The sequence below is a fragment of the Salvelinus namaycush genome, chromosome 31 (genome assembly GCF_016432855.1).
Source record: "Salvelinus namaycush isolate Seneca chromosome 31, SaNama_1.0, whole genome shotgun sequence".
In the NCBI taxonomy this organism is placed as follows: Eukaryota; Metazoa; Chordata; class Actinopteri; order Salmoniformes; family Salmonidae; genus Salvelinus; species Salvelinus namaycush.
In genome coordinates, this window is record NC_052337.1 from 31,614,262 (window position 1) to 31,631,816 (window position 17,555).

A 17,555-nucleotide genomic window follows, 5' to 3' on the forward strand; every position below is an offset into this window, starting at 1 on the left:
TATTTTCCAGGGCTCGTTTCCCTTTTCTCACATACGTTGGCATGGTACCCCTATTCGGCTTTAACCTCACATAGTTATAAGCCAAACGGCGATGGACACTAAAAATAGAGCAATCAAATACATTCCACTTCTCTATGATGATTTTATGCCTTTCTAAAACAGCTTTTTATTTGAGGTAGTGATCACTTCAGACTGGTGACTGGGTTGTTGAGAGAAAAATTGTGCCAGAGGTAGAGTGTAATGTTTTTAATGTTTTTCACCACATCAACAACCCAATTTTACTTCACACTAGAGCTAGCTCCTCATCTGGATAGAGCATGGTTTAATACAGCCCTACTCTGGAATATTAAAATCATGCCCATTGCAACACCAATAACCTTTTATGGTGCCTGTTAAAGATCACCTTCTGATTTTAGATGAATCACAATGGCTGCTAAGTCTGTCACCCAGATAGCCCTAAAAAAAATACACACTAATCAGCAACAGAATTTTAGAAAAATATTGTTCACATTCCTTGAGGTCTGCCTTTTTTTATTTTTACAATCAATTTCCTGATCTCGCTCAGTGAGAAATGCAGAGACATCCGGTGTCAGGGGGACGGGATGGAGGGGGTTGCACATGGTCCCCTCTCTCTCTCTCTCTCTGGCTGGAGGATCACCGTCTCTCTCCCATCCTGCTGAAGAGATAGGAGAGGAGAGAAGAAGTTCTGTCTTGTAGCCTTCAGAGCCACTTCCAGAAGCTTCGCCACGAGGAGACAATAACACTCTAACCAGCCCCAGCTTGAGGACATGTTTTTTATTTTTTTATTTTTTTATGGCTGGAAAACCCACATGATCAGGTGCACGGAGAGGGCCTTTGATACTGGCAGAGAGAGGGTGAGGGTGTACATGGGTACAGTATGCATGTGTGTGTTTAAATGTGTGTGTGTTAGTGTTTATACTGAATGTGTGTTTTCAGGCTCCAAAAATTAAATGCTTTTTTGGTTTTGGTGGTCTCACTGGGGCTCTTGGTGGCATTAGGCCAGCTGACAGTGACTAGGACAGCGCCGTGTTAGCGCGTGAGCTAATAGCTAATACACAGTGGAAATCAACCAGAAAATGGGAATCGTGTGGGGTCGTGTCCCTTTGAGGAAGCATGTGAGGTCAGAGGGAGGAGCCAGGAGCCAGGAGCCAGCCAGGGATTGTTGGAAAGCATGGAAGACTAGGGTCTCTGTGGAGATGGTGATGGGAAAGGGAGTTGCAGGGTGTTGTTGATGGTGGGGGGTATAGTTTGGGTGATGGAGGTGGAGGGGGTGCAGCTGTGCACCATGTCCCATCCCGAGGGCCCCGGCCCTGGGTTATCTCCCTCTCAGGGTCCCTTTCGGCACCTGGAGAATGGTGTGATCGCGCAGAGGAGTGAGTCTCTCCTCCTTCACTGCCAGATTCACTCACTCCCTGCATAAGGACCTGCCAGGGATAGAACTAGAGGAGAGATATATTGAAAGAAGACATTGACAACGGAGAGGGAAAGATACTAGCTGTCACTGTGCTGTAACTTCCACTGGACACCACTCTACTCTACTGCACTTGAATATCCTGCTGAAGTCTGAAATGTATACAGCCCTGGCACTTTTTCCCTTTTCTGATTTTGAGCATACGGAACTGATCTGAACCACTGGAGTTTGTCTTTAAACTTGAGCTGTGTTTACCATGACTTGGATTTAATTGTTTGGTTTTTAATTTCTGGAAGACTCAAACCCCTTCTCCCCACTTGGTCTCTCCACATCCCTTTCTTCATTTTTCTCTGTTTTTCTCTCTCCTTTTCTTTCTTTCTTTCTTTCTTTCTCTCTGTCCTTCCCATACTCAGGGCCAAAGACATGAAGAACCGGCTTGCTTTCCTGAGGAGGAGGAATGAGTCTCCCGGAAGCAACCCAGCTGGAAAATTCGACAAGTCCTTGAAGTCAGTAAAGTGAGTTTTTTTGTGTGTAGCTATGTGTTTGTCAGTGTGTTTGTCGTGTGTGTTTGTCACATGCCCGCTTTCTGGGTCTCACCCCAGCTGGTGATAACTTGGCTCAGAGAGACAGACTATTTGGCACTGTGAAGATGCACTTGTAAAGCGACTGAGAGAAAGACAGAAATTAAGGAGGGAAGAAAGGAGGAGTGATAACTGATTAATTACGTCTCAATGTGTTTAACAATCTCCGGTTGATCCGTAAGCTAAGACGGATGTGATAGTCGTTACCGGTTAGGTAGATGTTATGGCTTTGGTTAAGGCAGCCATATAGTTATTTTTTGTTCCTATTTCTACCTGTTTAAATAGAGAATGTTTCAGAGAGTGTATCTGTATTATATTTGATGTATGTGTTCTGGTGGTTGATTTTGAGTTGCAACATTGTGAAATGTTGATGGATCAGTGATGGTCAACTCTTGTAACAGAGCGATAGGTCCAGTCAGACTACATCAATATCCATGGTTTCATATCTATTTCTATACTGTATTTACTGTATACTGTAGCTATTTGGCTAGTTTGATTGACAAAACTGATCCTGGTCCCGTACAATGGCTAATGTATGTCTAATGTATAGTCTGCCATTGCGTCTTTAGAGTATGCTCGCTTGAACACAAGCTGCATCTACTCAACTGCTATTTAAAATAAATTAAAGTGTGCATAATGTAATAAATATCGCCCAGAAACCGTAACAGAGCGAGCAGGAGGTCCATTTGTTTGCTTATGTGAAAGTAGTCAGTCATACATTATACTGTATTATGCAATGTTGTAGAGAGAGACATACATGTTTTGTCCACAGAGAGAGAGAGAGAGAGAGAAAGATTTAATTTCTTCACGGAGCCAGTTGCAACAGTAACTGATAAAAATGTAAATAAGGTAGAAAATGGTAACAAAGAACCAGTAGTGTCTCTGCATGTAGTGTTATTAGAATGGATTCAAATGGTTGGGTCCTATATTCCTCTGTTGCCATGTCAATAATGCTGCAGATCTGTTGAAGGAGAAGAAGTTTACCCTTTATCAGAGAGCATTGCGAATGAGGGAAGCAAGGGGCGGGCATAAAAGCTGGGGGGTGGACCCTCAGGTTCAAACCCTCGCCCGATTGGCCGGCTTAGTCCCTCCCCTCCCTGCCTCCTGAGCTGCAGTGAGAGGGAGTATAAGATGAGTAGTCTAGTGGAGGAAGTTAGACAGTTTTAGGCACACACACTCATATCCACTCACACACGCTCGCTCACACACAGCCCCAGAGCGCCAGAGAGTGTGAAAGAGAGAAAAACAAAGAAAGAGAGAATAAGAAGAAAGGAATAGTAATTGAACAGAGGACTAGCCAAAGGACCACACTGACGCTCCTTACCAGTCCAGTGCAGTACAGTGGAGCACAGAGCTTCGGATGGGTCACACTATGAGAAACCTGGCAGAGATGGGCTTGCTAAAGAACCGCTCCGCTTTCATTTGCAGGCCCACCCCGGAGGAGGCACTCAAATGGGGGGAATCTCTGGACAAGCTGCTGGCCCATAAATGTAAGTTTGCCTTTCCTTCTTATTCTTATTCTTCTCCTTCTTTATTCTCTCCACCCATTTAATCAATCTAACCCAGGGGGATAAAGGAAATGACTAATGCCCATCCGGGTTGATTGCCATAAGGTCCAATGTGGATCTGGTTTAAGTTGAACTGAAGCATGGGGAACAATTGCATTGATTATGAATAAGGAACAATGTGCATGTGTTTTGGGGGGGGGGGGTGTCTGGTACGGGTTGTAAATATGCTCATATTGATGTGCATTAAGCATGCATGCCTTGCTTGTGCTTGTTGCTTTTGCGATGTGAATTCAGTGTGTGTATGAGTTGTTGCACGCCTGCAGTGAATGGGCACTCTGCTGCAGCTCTCCCACTAATCCCAGTGGATGAATATAACCATGCATTAGTGTATGGGGAGAGCGACCAGATTATAGGCTAGGTGGCTGATAGAGAGAGGGAGAGAGAATGCTTCAGAGTAGTGTTACTATATTTATATGCTTCCATAATTCATGGCCTTGGTCTGAGTGCTGTGGGGTTGGTTGTTCAAATCCCTATTCAACTCCCTCTCTTAGCGGAACAACACTTTAGCGAGACAACACTTGAATACCTTTCTTTTCCTCCCTTTGCTCTTAGTGTAATGTAATCTGCCCAGGGGGATTCATGTAAACGGAAAGGTGTGGGCGACCAGGCAGGGTGGGAATCTGCTTCCTGCTATTCTTACCCTGCTGATGGCTTTTCCTTAAGTAATTAAAAACACCAATCCCAATAGCCAAAGCAACAGAAATGTATTGACAAGCAAACTGACCCCACCTAGAACAAGAAAGGCTTCTCTTTGTTCAGAGACGACATTGAAAAAGGCATTCTAATTACTGGTGTCAATGACAGGATAAAGTAACAGAGTATAGGGTAGGGTCAGTGGGGTGATGCTGGATAATTGTTGCATATGGGAGGTGACTGGATAGGTGTTTTTGAGGTGACAGCATGCTGACTTTAGTCCCCTTTTTAACAGCGTGATTCAATGGACTTGGCTACTGTGCTATTTTAGGTAGTCTCCCACATTGAGAGAGATGCCGCTGTGTTGCCATGGCTCTCCAGTCACGTCCACTAACCCACACCTCTGTCTTTCATCTTCCTTTCAGATGGCCTGGCAGCGTTCAGAGCTTTCCTGCGCACAGAGTTCAGCGAAGAGAATCTGGAATTCTGGCTAGCATGCGAGGATTACAAAAAGATTAAGTCGCAATCCAAGATGGCGTCCAAAGCCAAGAAAGTATTTGCTGAATACATCGCCATCCAGTCTTGTAAAGAGGTGAGCAGCAATCCCCATACAAACACAGACCTGTACCCACAAGGGATGGCGGAAAATACCATTAAACTGTCATTTACCCTCTCCAGCCATTAGGCAATGTTTATACCTAAATGAGATCTCCATTTCCATTTTCCAAATTGTTTACTTTGACTTACTGGAAAAGACTTAGTCAGCGGCCCCTCAATTAAGATAGTGTTCTCTAATTCCAACCTCACTCGTCTTGATTCAGCCTTTATACGAATGTCCGCTTCTAACTCCTGCCTGGCAGAAACTAGGCCATGAATGAACTTGTTCCTGCTGTAAATAGAAAAATAAGTGATTTTGGCAGGCCCCCTCAGCATTGTTCCCCTGCTAAAGATGTTAGGTGATGAATGTGTAATGCCTGTCAGAAGGTGCTCCCACAAGGGAACGAGTGAGCTGGAGAGGACGTGAGATCATTCCAGACAAACTGGCTTTCTTTGGCCGTCTGACATGCACCAAATATACTCCCTCACTTTTCCCCTTTCCCTTTTTGTTTCAAACCTGGAGAGCTGGGTGGAAACTTCAAATCACAAATCAGTCCCAACAGCTTGAACCAGTTGTCAGTAGCAGTGAAACTAACCTGTTCTGCTGCTTCTTCCCTTCCCTCCTTCCCTCGTTCCCTTTCTCAGGTGAACTTGGACTCATACACCCGAGAGCACACCAAGGACAACCTTCAGAATGTGACGCGCTCCTGCTTTGACCTGGCCCAGCGCAGGATATATGGCCTGATGGAGAAGGACTCGTACCCCCGCTTCCTCCGCTCAGAACTCTACATGGACTTAGTCAACCAGAAGAAGGCCAGCACCACGTCCACCTCCTCATCGTCGTAAACACACAGAGATCGAGAGAGAAAGTGAGAGACGACGACGAAAGAGAGAAGACATTGACTTGAAAGCAGGGGGAGGTAGATTTTTTTTTATACGTTCGCTGTTTTGTTTTGTTTCTGCCATCTTCCTGTCCCACTATAATTTGGATGTGAGAGAGACAGCAAGCTAGGCTGTGGCATTGAGGGGGATGTTGTTTACACAACGACCATGATGACGGGCCGATGGTGGATGGATGAAGGGATGGAGAGGAGAGCCCAGTCAGGACAGCTGGTCAAGTCATGTGACGGCTGGACGCTTCTCTGATCACTCTCATTGATAATTGATCACTCTCTGTGGTTCATAACGATATACGTTGGTTTGTCCGGACGTACTGTAGAAAGGATGGGGTGCTGAAACCTCCGCAGACATGAAGACAGTCCGGTACTGTTTTGGCGCTTTTGTTGATATTTTCCTTCTTTTTTTTTTTACAACCCCCATCCTCCTCCTCCTTTAGAGCCAGTTCAAATGCTGTTGGTACGACGCAAAGGTTTGTTTTGTCCTAGATTCTCAATGTCTCACATTGCATTCATGACCATTTCCAAACAGGCTTGCGAGAAAAAGGAGAAACGTGATAGCTGGATCAATGTCTGGATGACTGGACGAAAAACCGCTTTTTGTCCGGTTTTGTATCTTTTTTTCTGTTCAAGGTGTACACAACTCTCTCAAGCACAGTCAGCATGTGTTCTTTTCAGCACTCTCTCACAGGGTCTCACCTTGTCGCATTCATCCAAATAATACAGGAAAAGACACTGAGAAACAGAGGGAAAAGAGAGAGAGAAAGATGGAAAAATACCAACAACGGAACGGACCAAAACTGCAAAAGCAGAGATGTGCCACTCTCACTCGAAAAGACTTGCTGCCTGTCTCCAAAGACCGTCGAAAAAAGAGAAGTAACACTTGACTGTGTTCTGATAAGGAATTCATTGTAGCGCCACCTAGACTCAACGAGGCAGCATTCTCAGGACATTAAGGCACTTGACTATGAAGCTTCCAAGCTTGATTTTATTGTTATTCATTTTTGTTTTACACATAAAATGTCTTTTTTTTATTGTTTTAAGTTCAAACCTGCACTCCATAAGTATACTGAGCAATACTGTTGGGAGGTTGCTCTTTTCATAGACATAAACAATTAAATAAATGCTTCACCTGTACAAAGGTCTGCCTATTTATTTAGATATCTTGCTGGATGCTTCACCCATTGCACTCAGATGAAAGCTCTCCCTTCCCCTAACCACAAACCAGGTCCACCGCTGTCCTGACTTTAAGTGCAATATGTTTTTGTTTATTTTCCTTTTTTTCAATTTTTATCTGAAAGACAATGTCTTGAGCTCTGTATTATACACTTTATTTGTAAGAGTTGTGTTGCAAAATTCTGCTATAAAGTTGATTTACAGTTTAAGTAATTAATCAAGAATAGATACATGAATTAAGCAAGTCATTCTAACTGTGTACCCTGGCAGCAGGCAGCTAGGGGTTAAGGATGTACATATAATTCTTTAAGAAAATAAAGAAAAACAAGAAAAAAACAAGAGGTTTCACTTGTATTGAGCTGGAACCTGGCTGTATCTATGTAAATATGAGAGACTCAAAGCTATAAGATGACATGTATTGTTATAAAAATGAGGAAGGGTGGCTACGGTCTGCCCTTTCCTGGTCATACACTGCTTGTCAGGAGTTTTCTGAAATGTATTTGATCATTTTCATTGTTTACAATTCAAACGCATCTCCCAAGATAGCAAGCGAAAAAGACAATAGAAATACATTTGGTGTTATTGCTGAAAATAAATAAAACAACCAACTGGTGAAATAATAAATAATGTCTCTGAATTTTAATTCGCTGTGAATTGTATGTCATATCAGTATGTCCACTTTGCTACATGTTGTTAATCCAAAAAATTATCTGGAGAAGAAATACATATGCATATCCAACATCTATTACAGTATGAGCGCCAATGTATTAAGAACAAATTCTTATTTTACAATGACGGCCTCCCCTAACCCGAACAATGCTGGGCCAATTGTGCGCCGCGCTATGGAACTCCCGATCACAGCCGGGATCCAGCCCGGGATCGAACCAGGGTCTGTAGTGACACCTCTAGCACTGAGATGCATGTTTTAGGCCAGGATTCAATCCAATCAGCAATAGATAATACCGCGCTTGACACTTAATTTCTGATTGAGCCGATATACAGTACCAGTCAAATGTTTGGACACACCTATTCATTCAAGGGTTTTTATTTATTTTTTACATTTTAGAATAAAAGTGAAGACAACAAAACTATGAAATAACACATATGGAATCATGTAGTAACCAGAAAAGTGTTAAAAAATGTATTTTATATTTGAGATTGTGCAAAGCTGTCATCAAGGCAAAGGGTGGCTACTATGAAGAATCTAAAATCTAAAATATATTTGTTTAACACTTTTTTGGTTACTACATGGTTCCTAGTGTTATTTAATAGTTTTCTTGTCTTCACTTTTATTCAAAAATTGTACAATAAAGAAGAACCCTGGAATTAGTAGGTGTGTCCAAAGTTTTGACTGGTACGTAGCTTGAATGCAGTCTCTGCGAACAAGGTCATGTTGCCTTTAAAAGGTGCCTAGTCGACAAAGTCGGATTGAATCCCGGCCTGTGTCCCGACATATTTCCCTGATCTGCAAAGAAAATGTACAATAAAGTGTATTAACTAAGGGCTCTATTCAATCTGTATCCCTGAAGCGTTACAGATTGCACAATAGAAATGTAGAGGTAATTTCCGATTGAACAAACATATGCAGGTTTTACCGTGGATGCAGTCTTCACTAATGCGGGAACATTGCCTTTACATTTCTGTAACTGTGTAATGCTGAATTCCCGTGACACGGATTGAATAAAGCCTTTATTAGTGCAGAGAAAAACAACAAACTCTGACTTAATGACAGTACACTATGAGGACAATTAACAACAAGGGCTATATTCAATCTGTTTTGCTGATGCGTTACAGATAGCTTGCTAGAGATTTAAATGTAATTTCCTACTGAACCGACATCTGCATTGTTAACAGTAAATGAAGTCTCCGATAATGCGGGAATATTGCCTTTAAATTTCAATAACTCTGTAATGCTGAATTTCAGTGATACGTATTGAATAAAGCCACATTCTGCTTCTGTAGCCTCTTTCTGTCCACCCAGTGGAAAAAAGATCTCGTGCACCACTTTCCAAATGGACCTCTGTTGTCAGCTCACAGACGGAAGGAGAGGGGGAAGACAGAGGAAATGGTTGGTGGTCTATGATGAGTTGTAGGGTGGGGGTTGGGTGGGGGTAAGTAGGGGTGGTATAGGACTTGTGGAAGAAAGGGGGGTGAGGAGGGTGTGTTTAGCATCTGAGCAGTTGGGGGTTTGAAGAGGCAGTTACTGTAGAGATAGAAACTTTAATCTCCTTCACCAGCTGCCGTCTGTTTTTCACACAGACAAGCACTTGAACATGTGCTCACACACACACATACACACTCGTGCAGATACGCACACACACGCACGGAAACATGCACGCACACACACACCACTCGCCCTCGACCTCTCTATCGCTCTTGTTTCCTCCCCTTGTCTGTCTTGTCTTTATTCTACTCCTTTTTATCTCCAGTCTTTTTTTCCTCCCACCATGGAGGCCCTGGTCACGAGCCAGCCTCTTATCCTAAATCCTCTTCCTTCCTCCCAGATATCTGTTTCTGCCATATCCCCACGTCAGTCATTCCCTAAAACGGACTGTTGTTTTAGCTACAGCAGAACACTTCACATTTCCTCTCTATTGCCTCCTTTGTCCCAATTCAACAATGTCTACCACCGTCCCCTGGTAAATTGACTTTACATTACATTTTCATATGCTTGAAAAATGAAAATATTCTACCCAGTGAAGGAGAAGTCGTTTCGTTCTGGAACAACAGACTTGGAGAAATATGAAATGTGTTTCATATCTTGAGTGTTTATTGTCATGGTATCCATGTAACATCCCTACTTTACAAACAAACAATGACAAATCCTCTCAGAACATGGAAACTGAACCTCAACTAAGTTTCTTAGGTCGGGATTCAATCAAATACGCATTGTAGACAAATGCACTGTACTTTACTTTTAAAGCTGATTAACTCTTGAGCCGACATTTGCAGCATGCTCCGCAATGCTCTTGACCGCTTGTCTGAAATACGCCTCTGATTGAATCCCGGCCAAAGTGCTGTGTGTCTCACATGCATATCCCCCTAGGATCATTTCAAATGGAATGCTCTGCTTGATGGAGTCACTCTGTTACCATATGACTGGTCATCTATGGTTCTGATCATGGTGACATGATCTGTTCCTAAACATCGTGTTTCAGATAAATGTTCCATCTACAGTATAATTCCCTAATGTAAGAATTTACAGTCTTCTATCTGATTCCTCATCACCATAAGGTAATTGTATCATGTTCTATAAATCATGGCATTGACACACTGTAATACAGCAATTCTAATTCTGAGTGCATGTGGTGGAATGTTTATTGTTCATGTGCTCCTATAGTCCATAATTAAACCTCACAGAGCCTTTGACAAGCTCTGCTTTGACATCAAGAAGCAGTCAGACTAGATGCATTTTGGTCCACAACTCAACAGAGTGCTTGTTGACTGCTCTCAAAATCTTCTCTCCCACACAGTGTGAATGCATATACTGTGTGTGCCATCAATAGGGAGCTTTAGACTTGATTCATCCGTAATACTCAAACCGGCAATCCCACTGGCTCTTGGTGAGTTGCTTAGGAACTGCCACATCTCCCAGCTGCAATTACCCTAACCATGCGGCCCCCTGAATCCTGGTTGGCCCGGGAGGGGGAGGAATTGTTGGAGAGAAGTGGCCTCACAGCAGCATGGCAACAGGGTGACTGGGGGTGAGTGGTGGCACTGTGTGTGTGTGTGTGTGTGTTTGTGTGTGTGTGTGTGGGCATTAGTGTGTGTACGTGCATGTGTGTATGTGTGTGCGTGTGTGTGTGTTAATATCGGGAAGCAGCCTCTCTAAAACAGCTGCCCCCCCTTGAGTCTCAGCCAGAGAAGCTCAATTCCCTCCCACATAGCACAGGAAGGACCCAGCAGCAGGTGTCCTCTCAGTGCCCGTGCAGAATGAGCTGCAGCTTAATGGAACAAAGAGGACAACATTGAGTCAAGACAGCTCTGTTTTCTCACTTAAGCACATTGTTAATCAAGTCTCTTTCTCCCTGAGTTTGTGTGTTTGCGTGTGTGTCAGGGCAGCGCTGACCAGCCCTATTCAGACAGCTCAGCATAACGTGAAGAACAGGACACGCTCATACACAGTCGATGTTCTTAGACACGCACATACACAGTCGATGTTCTTAGACATGCACATACACAGTCGATGTTCTTAGACACGCACATACACAGTCGATGTTCTTAGACACGCACATACACAATCGATGTTCTTAGACACGCACATACACAATCAATGTTCTTAGACACGCACATACACAATCAATGTTCTTAGACACGCACATACACAATCAATGTTCTTAGACACGCACATACACAATCAATGTTCTTAGACACGCACATACACAATCGATGTTCTTAGACATGCACATACACAATCAATGTTCTTAGACACGCACATACACAGTCGATGTTCTTAGACACGCACATAGACAGTCGATGTTCTGAGATACGCACATACACAGTCGATGTTCTTAGACACGCACATACACAATCAATGTTCTTAGACACGCACATACACAATCAATGTTTTTAGACACGCACATACACAATCAATGTTTTTAGACACGCACATACACAATCAATGTTCTTAGACACGCACATACACAATCAATGTTCTGAGATACGCACATACACAGTCGATGTTCTGAGATACGCACATACACAATCAATGTTTTTAGACACGCTCATAGACAGTCGATGTTCTGAGATACGCACATACACAGTCGATGTTCTGAGACAGTCGATGCTATTTGTTTGTTTGTCATTCTTTCAGGACTGGTAGATTTCTAGGGAACCATGATGCTAAGTGTGACATTGCATGGATGTGTTTTGCACACCTGTGCGAATTGGTGTGTGTGTATTTGTATGGATGTGAATGTTGTCAAAAAGGTTTGTGAGTAATAATGTGTGTGTTGTCACCAATCCTGCTCCCAGATGGACATGTGGCTCTGAGTGGGAAGTAGATGGAGGAGTGGGTTGGGTTATGGGGCAGCGTAGAGAGGTCTAGGGGCATATAAGGTACCCCTCTGTGCAACCCTGGGACCCATTGGCTGCAGCAAGACCGGCACACTATAAATACCTCTGAATTGTTTTGATCGGGTCTCTCACACCCAGACTACTAGCGATGATGGGTTGTGTTTGGTTCCATGTGAGTGGGGCTGCTGTGATGTGCATTCAGAACATCCAGGAATACAATGGAGCTCTATCTCAGAATAGCTTCTCAGGTTATGCCAATGAGGTTTGTGGAAGGATGTCAAGAGTGTGAAAATACAGTTCCTTAGGACCACACACAGCTCTGATAAACACACTTATCCCACCAGACATGCCACCAGGGGTCTTTTCATAGTCCCCAAATCCAGAACAAATTCAAGAAAACGTACGGTATTATATAGAGCCCTTATTGCATGGAACTTCCTTCCATGTCACGCCCTGACTTTAGTTATATTTGTTTTCTTAATTTTTTGGTTAGGTCAGGGTGTGACAAGGGTGGTTTGTTTTTCGTTTTTGTATTGTCTAGGGGTTTTTGTTTTGTCTAGGGTTTTTGTTTTTCTATGGGGATTTTGTATGGTCTAGGGGTTTGTAGATTTATGGTGGCCTGAATTGGTTCCCAATCAGAGACAGCTGTTTCTTGTTGTCTCTGATTGGGGAGCCTATTTAGGTTGCCATTTTCCATGTTGGTTTTGTGGGTAGTTGTTTTCTGTTTTGTGTTGTAGCACCTTACAGGACTGTTTCGGTTTTCGTTTATTCACTTTGTTATTTTGTATTTAGTGTTCAATTTTTTCTATAAAGCATGAACACTTACCACGCTGCGTTTTGGTCCGATCCTTCCTGTTCATCAGACGAAGAAGAGCGTTACATTCCATCTCATATTTCTCAAATAAACAGCAAATCTGGTTTCAAAAAACAGATAAAGCAACACCTCGTGGCATAACGCCTCTCCCCTATTTGACCTAGATAGTTTGTGTGTATGCATTGATACAGTATGTAGGCTACTTGTGCCTTTTTAAAAATGTATGTATTTCTGTCCTTGAGCTGTTATTGTCTAATGATGTTCTGTATTATGTAATTCTGTATTATGTTTCATGTTTTGTGTGGACCCCAGGAAGAGTAACTGCTGCTTTTGCAACAGCTAATGGGGATCCTAATAAAATACCAAAATACCAAATACCACAGTATCTGCTGGCACCTCTCTATGACATTTGATTAACTTATCTTTGTCTCAACACCTGACTACCAAGTTATGGATCAGTTGCATTTCAAAATAATAGAAATACATAATCGGCTGATTCTGCAGGACTGGAATCCACTGAAGGATAATGTTGTCTCTCTCTCTCTCTCCTGTATGGTTTTATTTGTGTTTCAGTCTTGACCACAATGTGTACGTAAAGAGAGAAAGGAAACCATAGAGGTAACACATCGACCACATCTCTCCCTCATGTAAGGTTCGAGTCAATGCACCACGCTGGATAAAACTAATATCCACCTCCTATCCTGGGTGTAGTACAAGTACACCATGTGAACCACGGCTCCCACTGACTTGTAGGTCACAGGTTGACTGACAGACAGGCAACTGGATGGGAAACTCTGCTGGGGGTCAAAGGTCAAAAGCTGTGCTGATTCCCCTGCAGCTGTGGCCCACTATCCAATTGTATTCAATTTAACCGCTGGGATTTCATCCGTTTGTGCCTGGGGTTCAGCTTTCTCTCGGGGGGGGGGGGGGGGGGGGGGGGTGTGTGTGTGTGTGTGTGTGTGTGTGTGTGTGTGTGTGTGTGTGTGTGTGTGTGTGTGTGTGTGTGTGTGTGTGTGTGCGTGCATGTATGTTTGGGGTAAGTTTACAGGATAAAGATCCAGGTCCAAGGCCGGAGGCTGCCCTGTCCAGCTGTGCTGAGTACACTACATGTCTTCTAGGATTTGAACGTGTTGCTCAAATGAATGGACCATTTTCTTTCTGTGGGGTTAAGGACCAGCAAATTTAGAGACAAGTCTTATCTAGTTAATGCTGACTCAGAGAGAGGATGCATGTGGTTTAATGAGTTTCGGGAAATAGTAAATGCCTTACAGTGCCTTAATAGTCAGAATCTTATTAAAGTAAATGTTTTCTCAGGGTTAAGTCAAGCTATAGCCTTTCCCTCTGAGAGTCTAAAATAGTCTCAATGCAATAATGAATGATAATGATCACAGTAATATCACGATCAGTGCTTCGGTCAAAGTTGCAGTGCATTTCAGGCCAGGTCTCCGTCTCTTGCTGGAAACGTCATGGTTGATATAAAGTCATAGATCTATTCAGGCTGCCAACCTTAATTCAGCTCAGCGGACATCAACGTTTATGCTTGGCCAGTAGTCATCGTGACCACTGTCTCTTGAGAGGAAGAAACTCCAGTGTGGACATTTGTCATGGAGCATACGCCAATAAAGTTAACTTCATAAGCGTGCTGAGTGACGCTAGCGAATATCCAGTTGTTGCGTCACCAATGTTCCAGTGCCTGAAGAGGATACAAGGTTAGCGTGGGAGGCAATAAAGGAAATAAATCAGAGATGAGAGATGAGAGGAGGAAGAGCATGTGTTGTGTTGTGTGTTTGTGTGTGGACACCGTATTTTGTGTGTTTGATGCACTTGTATATGTGTGTGTGTGTGTGTGTGTGTGTGTGTGTGTGTGTGTGTGTGTGTGTGTGTGTGTGTGTGTGTGTGTGTGTGTGTGTGTGTGTGTGTGTGTTGGGGTCATGTCCTCATGAAATCCTCTGTTTTGGTTGTGTCTGTCCATCTGTCTCTCCGGAGCTACTATTCCTCGAGGGTGGATTGTTTACTTCCTCAAATATCATACTGTCTACAAATCAACAGATACCAGACACCACACTATGTATTCCAATACAAAGAATAAAAGCACAGCGGCATCCTCTCTACATGATACCCCCTGGGCACAGACTTCAGTTCAACGTCTGATTTTGATTTACATTCGGTTGAGTTGTCAACGAACATGAATTCAATGTGAAATCAAAAAAAAAAAAAAAATGTTATTGGATTTAGGATAAAAGTTGGGGGGAAAATTAAGAAATTCCCTTACATTGATGACTTTTTGTAAATCCAATCAGTTTTCCACGTTGAATCAAAGTCATCACATTGAATTTCTTTGTTGAAATGGCATAGAAACAATGTTGATTTACCCAGTTTTTGCCCAGTGGGTATGATAAAAGCTAGCATGAGTTATAATGGAAGATATACATTGAGTGTACAACACAATAGGAACACCTTCCTACTATTGAGTTGCACCCTCTTTTGCCCTCAGAACAGTACTCAATTGTTGGGGCATGGACTACAAGGTGTCGAAAGCGTTCCACAAGGATGCTGTCCCATGTTGACTCCAATGCTTCCCAAAGTTGTGTCAAATTGGATGGATGTCATTTGGGTGGTTGACTATACACACGGGAAACTTGTGAGCCTGGCACCTACTACCATACCCAGTTCAAAGGCACTTAAATCTTTTGTCTTACCCATTTATCCTCTGAATGGCACACATATACAATCCGTCTCAATTGTCTCAAGTCTTAAAAATCCTTCTTTAACCTGTCTTTTCCCCTTCATCTACACTGATTGACCTGGATTTAACAAGGATAAGGGATCATAGCTTTCACCTGGATTCACCTGGTCAGTCTATGTCATGGAAAGAGCAGGTGTTCCTAATGTTTTGTTCACTCAGTATATAGCTGGGTATACCAGGGCATACTGGAATTAGGTAATAATATTAGTGGGCTAAATTGCTCTTAAATTCAAGTAAAACTAAATGCATGCTCTTCAACCGATCGCTGCCTACACCTGCCCGCCCGCCCAGCATCACTACTCTGGACGGTTCTGACTTAGAATATGTGGACAACTACAAATACCTAGGTGTCTGGTTGGACTGTAAACTCTCCTTCCAGACTCACATCAAACATCTCCAATCCTAAATGAAATCTAGAATTGGCTTCCTATTTCACAACAAAGCATCCTTCACTCATGCTGCCAAACATACATTCGTAAAACTGACCATCCTACCGATCCTCGACTTCGGCGATGTCATTTACAAAATAGCCTCCAACACCCTACTCAACAAATTGAATGCAGTCTATCACAGTGCCATCCGTTTTGTCACCAAAGCCCCATATACTACCCACCACTGCAACCTGTACTCTCTCGTTGGCTAGCCCTCGCTTCATACTCGTCGCCAAACCCACTGGTTCCAGGTCATCTACAAGACCCTGCTAGGTAAAGTGCCGCCTTATCTCAGCTCGCTGGTCACCATAGCAGCACCCACCCGTAGCACATGCTCCAGCAGGTGTATTTCACTGGTCACCCCCAGGGCCAATTCCTCCTTTGGCCGCCTCTCCTTCCAGTTCTCTGCTGCCAATGACTGGAACGAACTACAAAAATGTTTGAAACTGGAAACACCTATCTCCCTCACCAGCTTTAAGCACCAGCTATCAGAGCAGCTCACAGATCACTGCACCTGTACATAGCCCATCTATAAAAGCCCAAACAATTACCCCATCCCCTACTGTATTTATTTATTTATTTTGCTCCCTTGCACCCCAGTATTTCTACTTTGCACATTCACCTACTGCAAATCTACAATTCCAGTGTTTTTAATTACTATACTGTATTTACTTCGCCACCGTGGCCTTTTTATTGCCTTTACCTCCCTTATCTCACCTCATTTGCTCACATTGTATATGGACTTGTTTTTGTACTGTATTATTGACTGTATGTTTGTTTTACTCCATGTGTAACTCTGTGTTGTTGTATGTGTCGAACTGCTTTGTCTTGGCCAGGTCTTGGCCAGGTCGCAGTTGTAAATGAGAACTTGTTCTCAACTTGCCTACCTGGTTAAACAAAGGTAAAATAAACAAATAAATAAATAACATTTTAGCAACATGCCTGCCTACACAAAGGTATTGTGTAACACTTTTTAAAATAAAATATCCCTGTATGCTGTCAATGATTCCCACTCTCCTCTACAATATGTGATTCCCGTTGTTAATTCATACTCTATGACCATAATTATACTGTATACTGAAAAGAGATTATGAGTTGAATCATGTATCAGGCCTTCAGGCCTCAATCAGGGTGAGTAATCACGAGCAATATGTGGGTAGCAACTAGGGACAATCACAAAGGGGGCTATCATCAAGACACTTTGGGTGTGGATGATGTGGATGATCAAATCAAATCAAATCTAATTTTATTTGTCACATGTGCTGAATTCAACAGGTGTAGACCTTACCGTGAAATGCTTACTTACAAGCCCTTAGCCAACAATGCAGTTTTAAGAAAATAAGAGTTTCGAAAATATTTACTCAATAACTAAAAAAGTAACAAAAGGAAATAACAATTACTAGGCTATATACAAACGGGTACCGGTACCGAGTCAACGTGCAGGGTTACGAGGTAATTGAGGTAATATGTACATGCACAGTTGGTAGGGATAAAGTGACTATACATAGATAATAAACAGCAAGTACCAGCAGTGTAAAATGCAAATAGTCCGGGTTGCCATTTAATGAATTGTTCAGTAGTCTTATGGCTTGGGGGTAGAAGCTGATGAAAGTTTTACTAAGCCACAGTCCACTGACGATACAATTTTAATTGAACTAGAAACCC

At 42.8% G+C, this 17,555-nt stretch overlaps 1 protein-coding gene across 5 annotated transcripts in view; it reads left to right on the forward strand.

The window, feature by feature from the left end:
• Window positions 1-7,507, forward strand: part of LOC120025803 (regulator of G-protein signaling 3-like) — a 40,620-nt gene extending 33,113 nt beyond the window's left edge. For 3 of the 5 annotated variants that reach the window (XM_038970477.1, XM_038970474.1, XM_038970478.1), the window contains 4 exons: window positions 1,846-1,947; window positions 3,442-3,503; window positions 4,640-4,806; window positions 5,457-7,507. In XM_038970477.1, the coding sequence (XP_038826405.1) occupies window positions 1,846-1,947; window positions 3,442-3,503; window positions 4,640-4,806; window positions 5,457-5,657 (532 nt within the window). In that variant the 3' untranslated portion in view covers window positions 5,658-7,507. Of the gene's footprint in view, window positions 1-644; window positions 876-1,845; window positions 1,948-3,441; window positions 3,504-4,639; window positions 4,807-5,456 lie in introns of those variants that run through there. The other 2 variants (XM_038970479.1, XM_038970475.1) reach the window with 2 other exon arrangements.
• The last annotated feature ends 10,048 nt before the right edge of the window (window positions 7,508-17,555 follow it).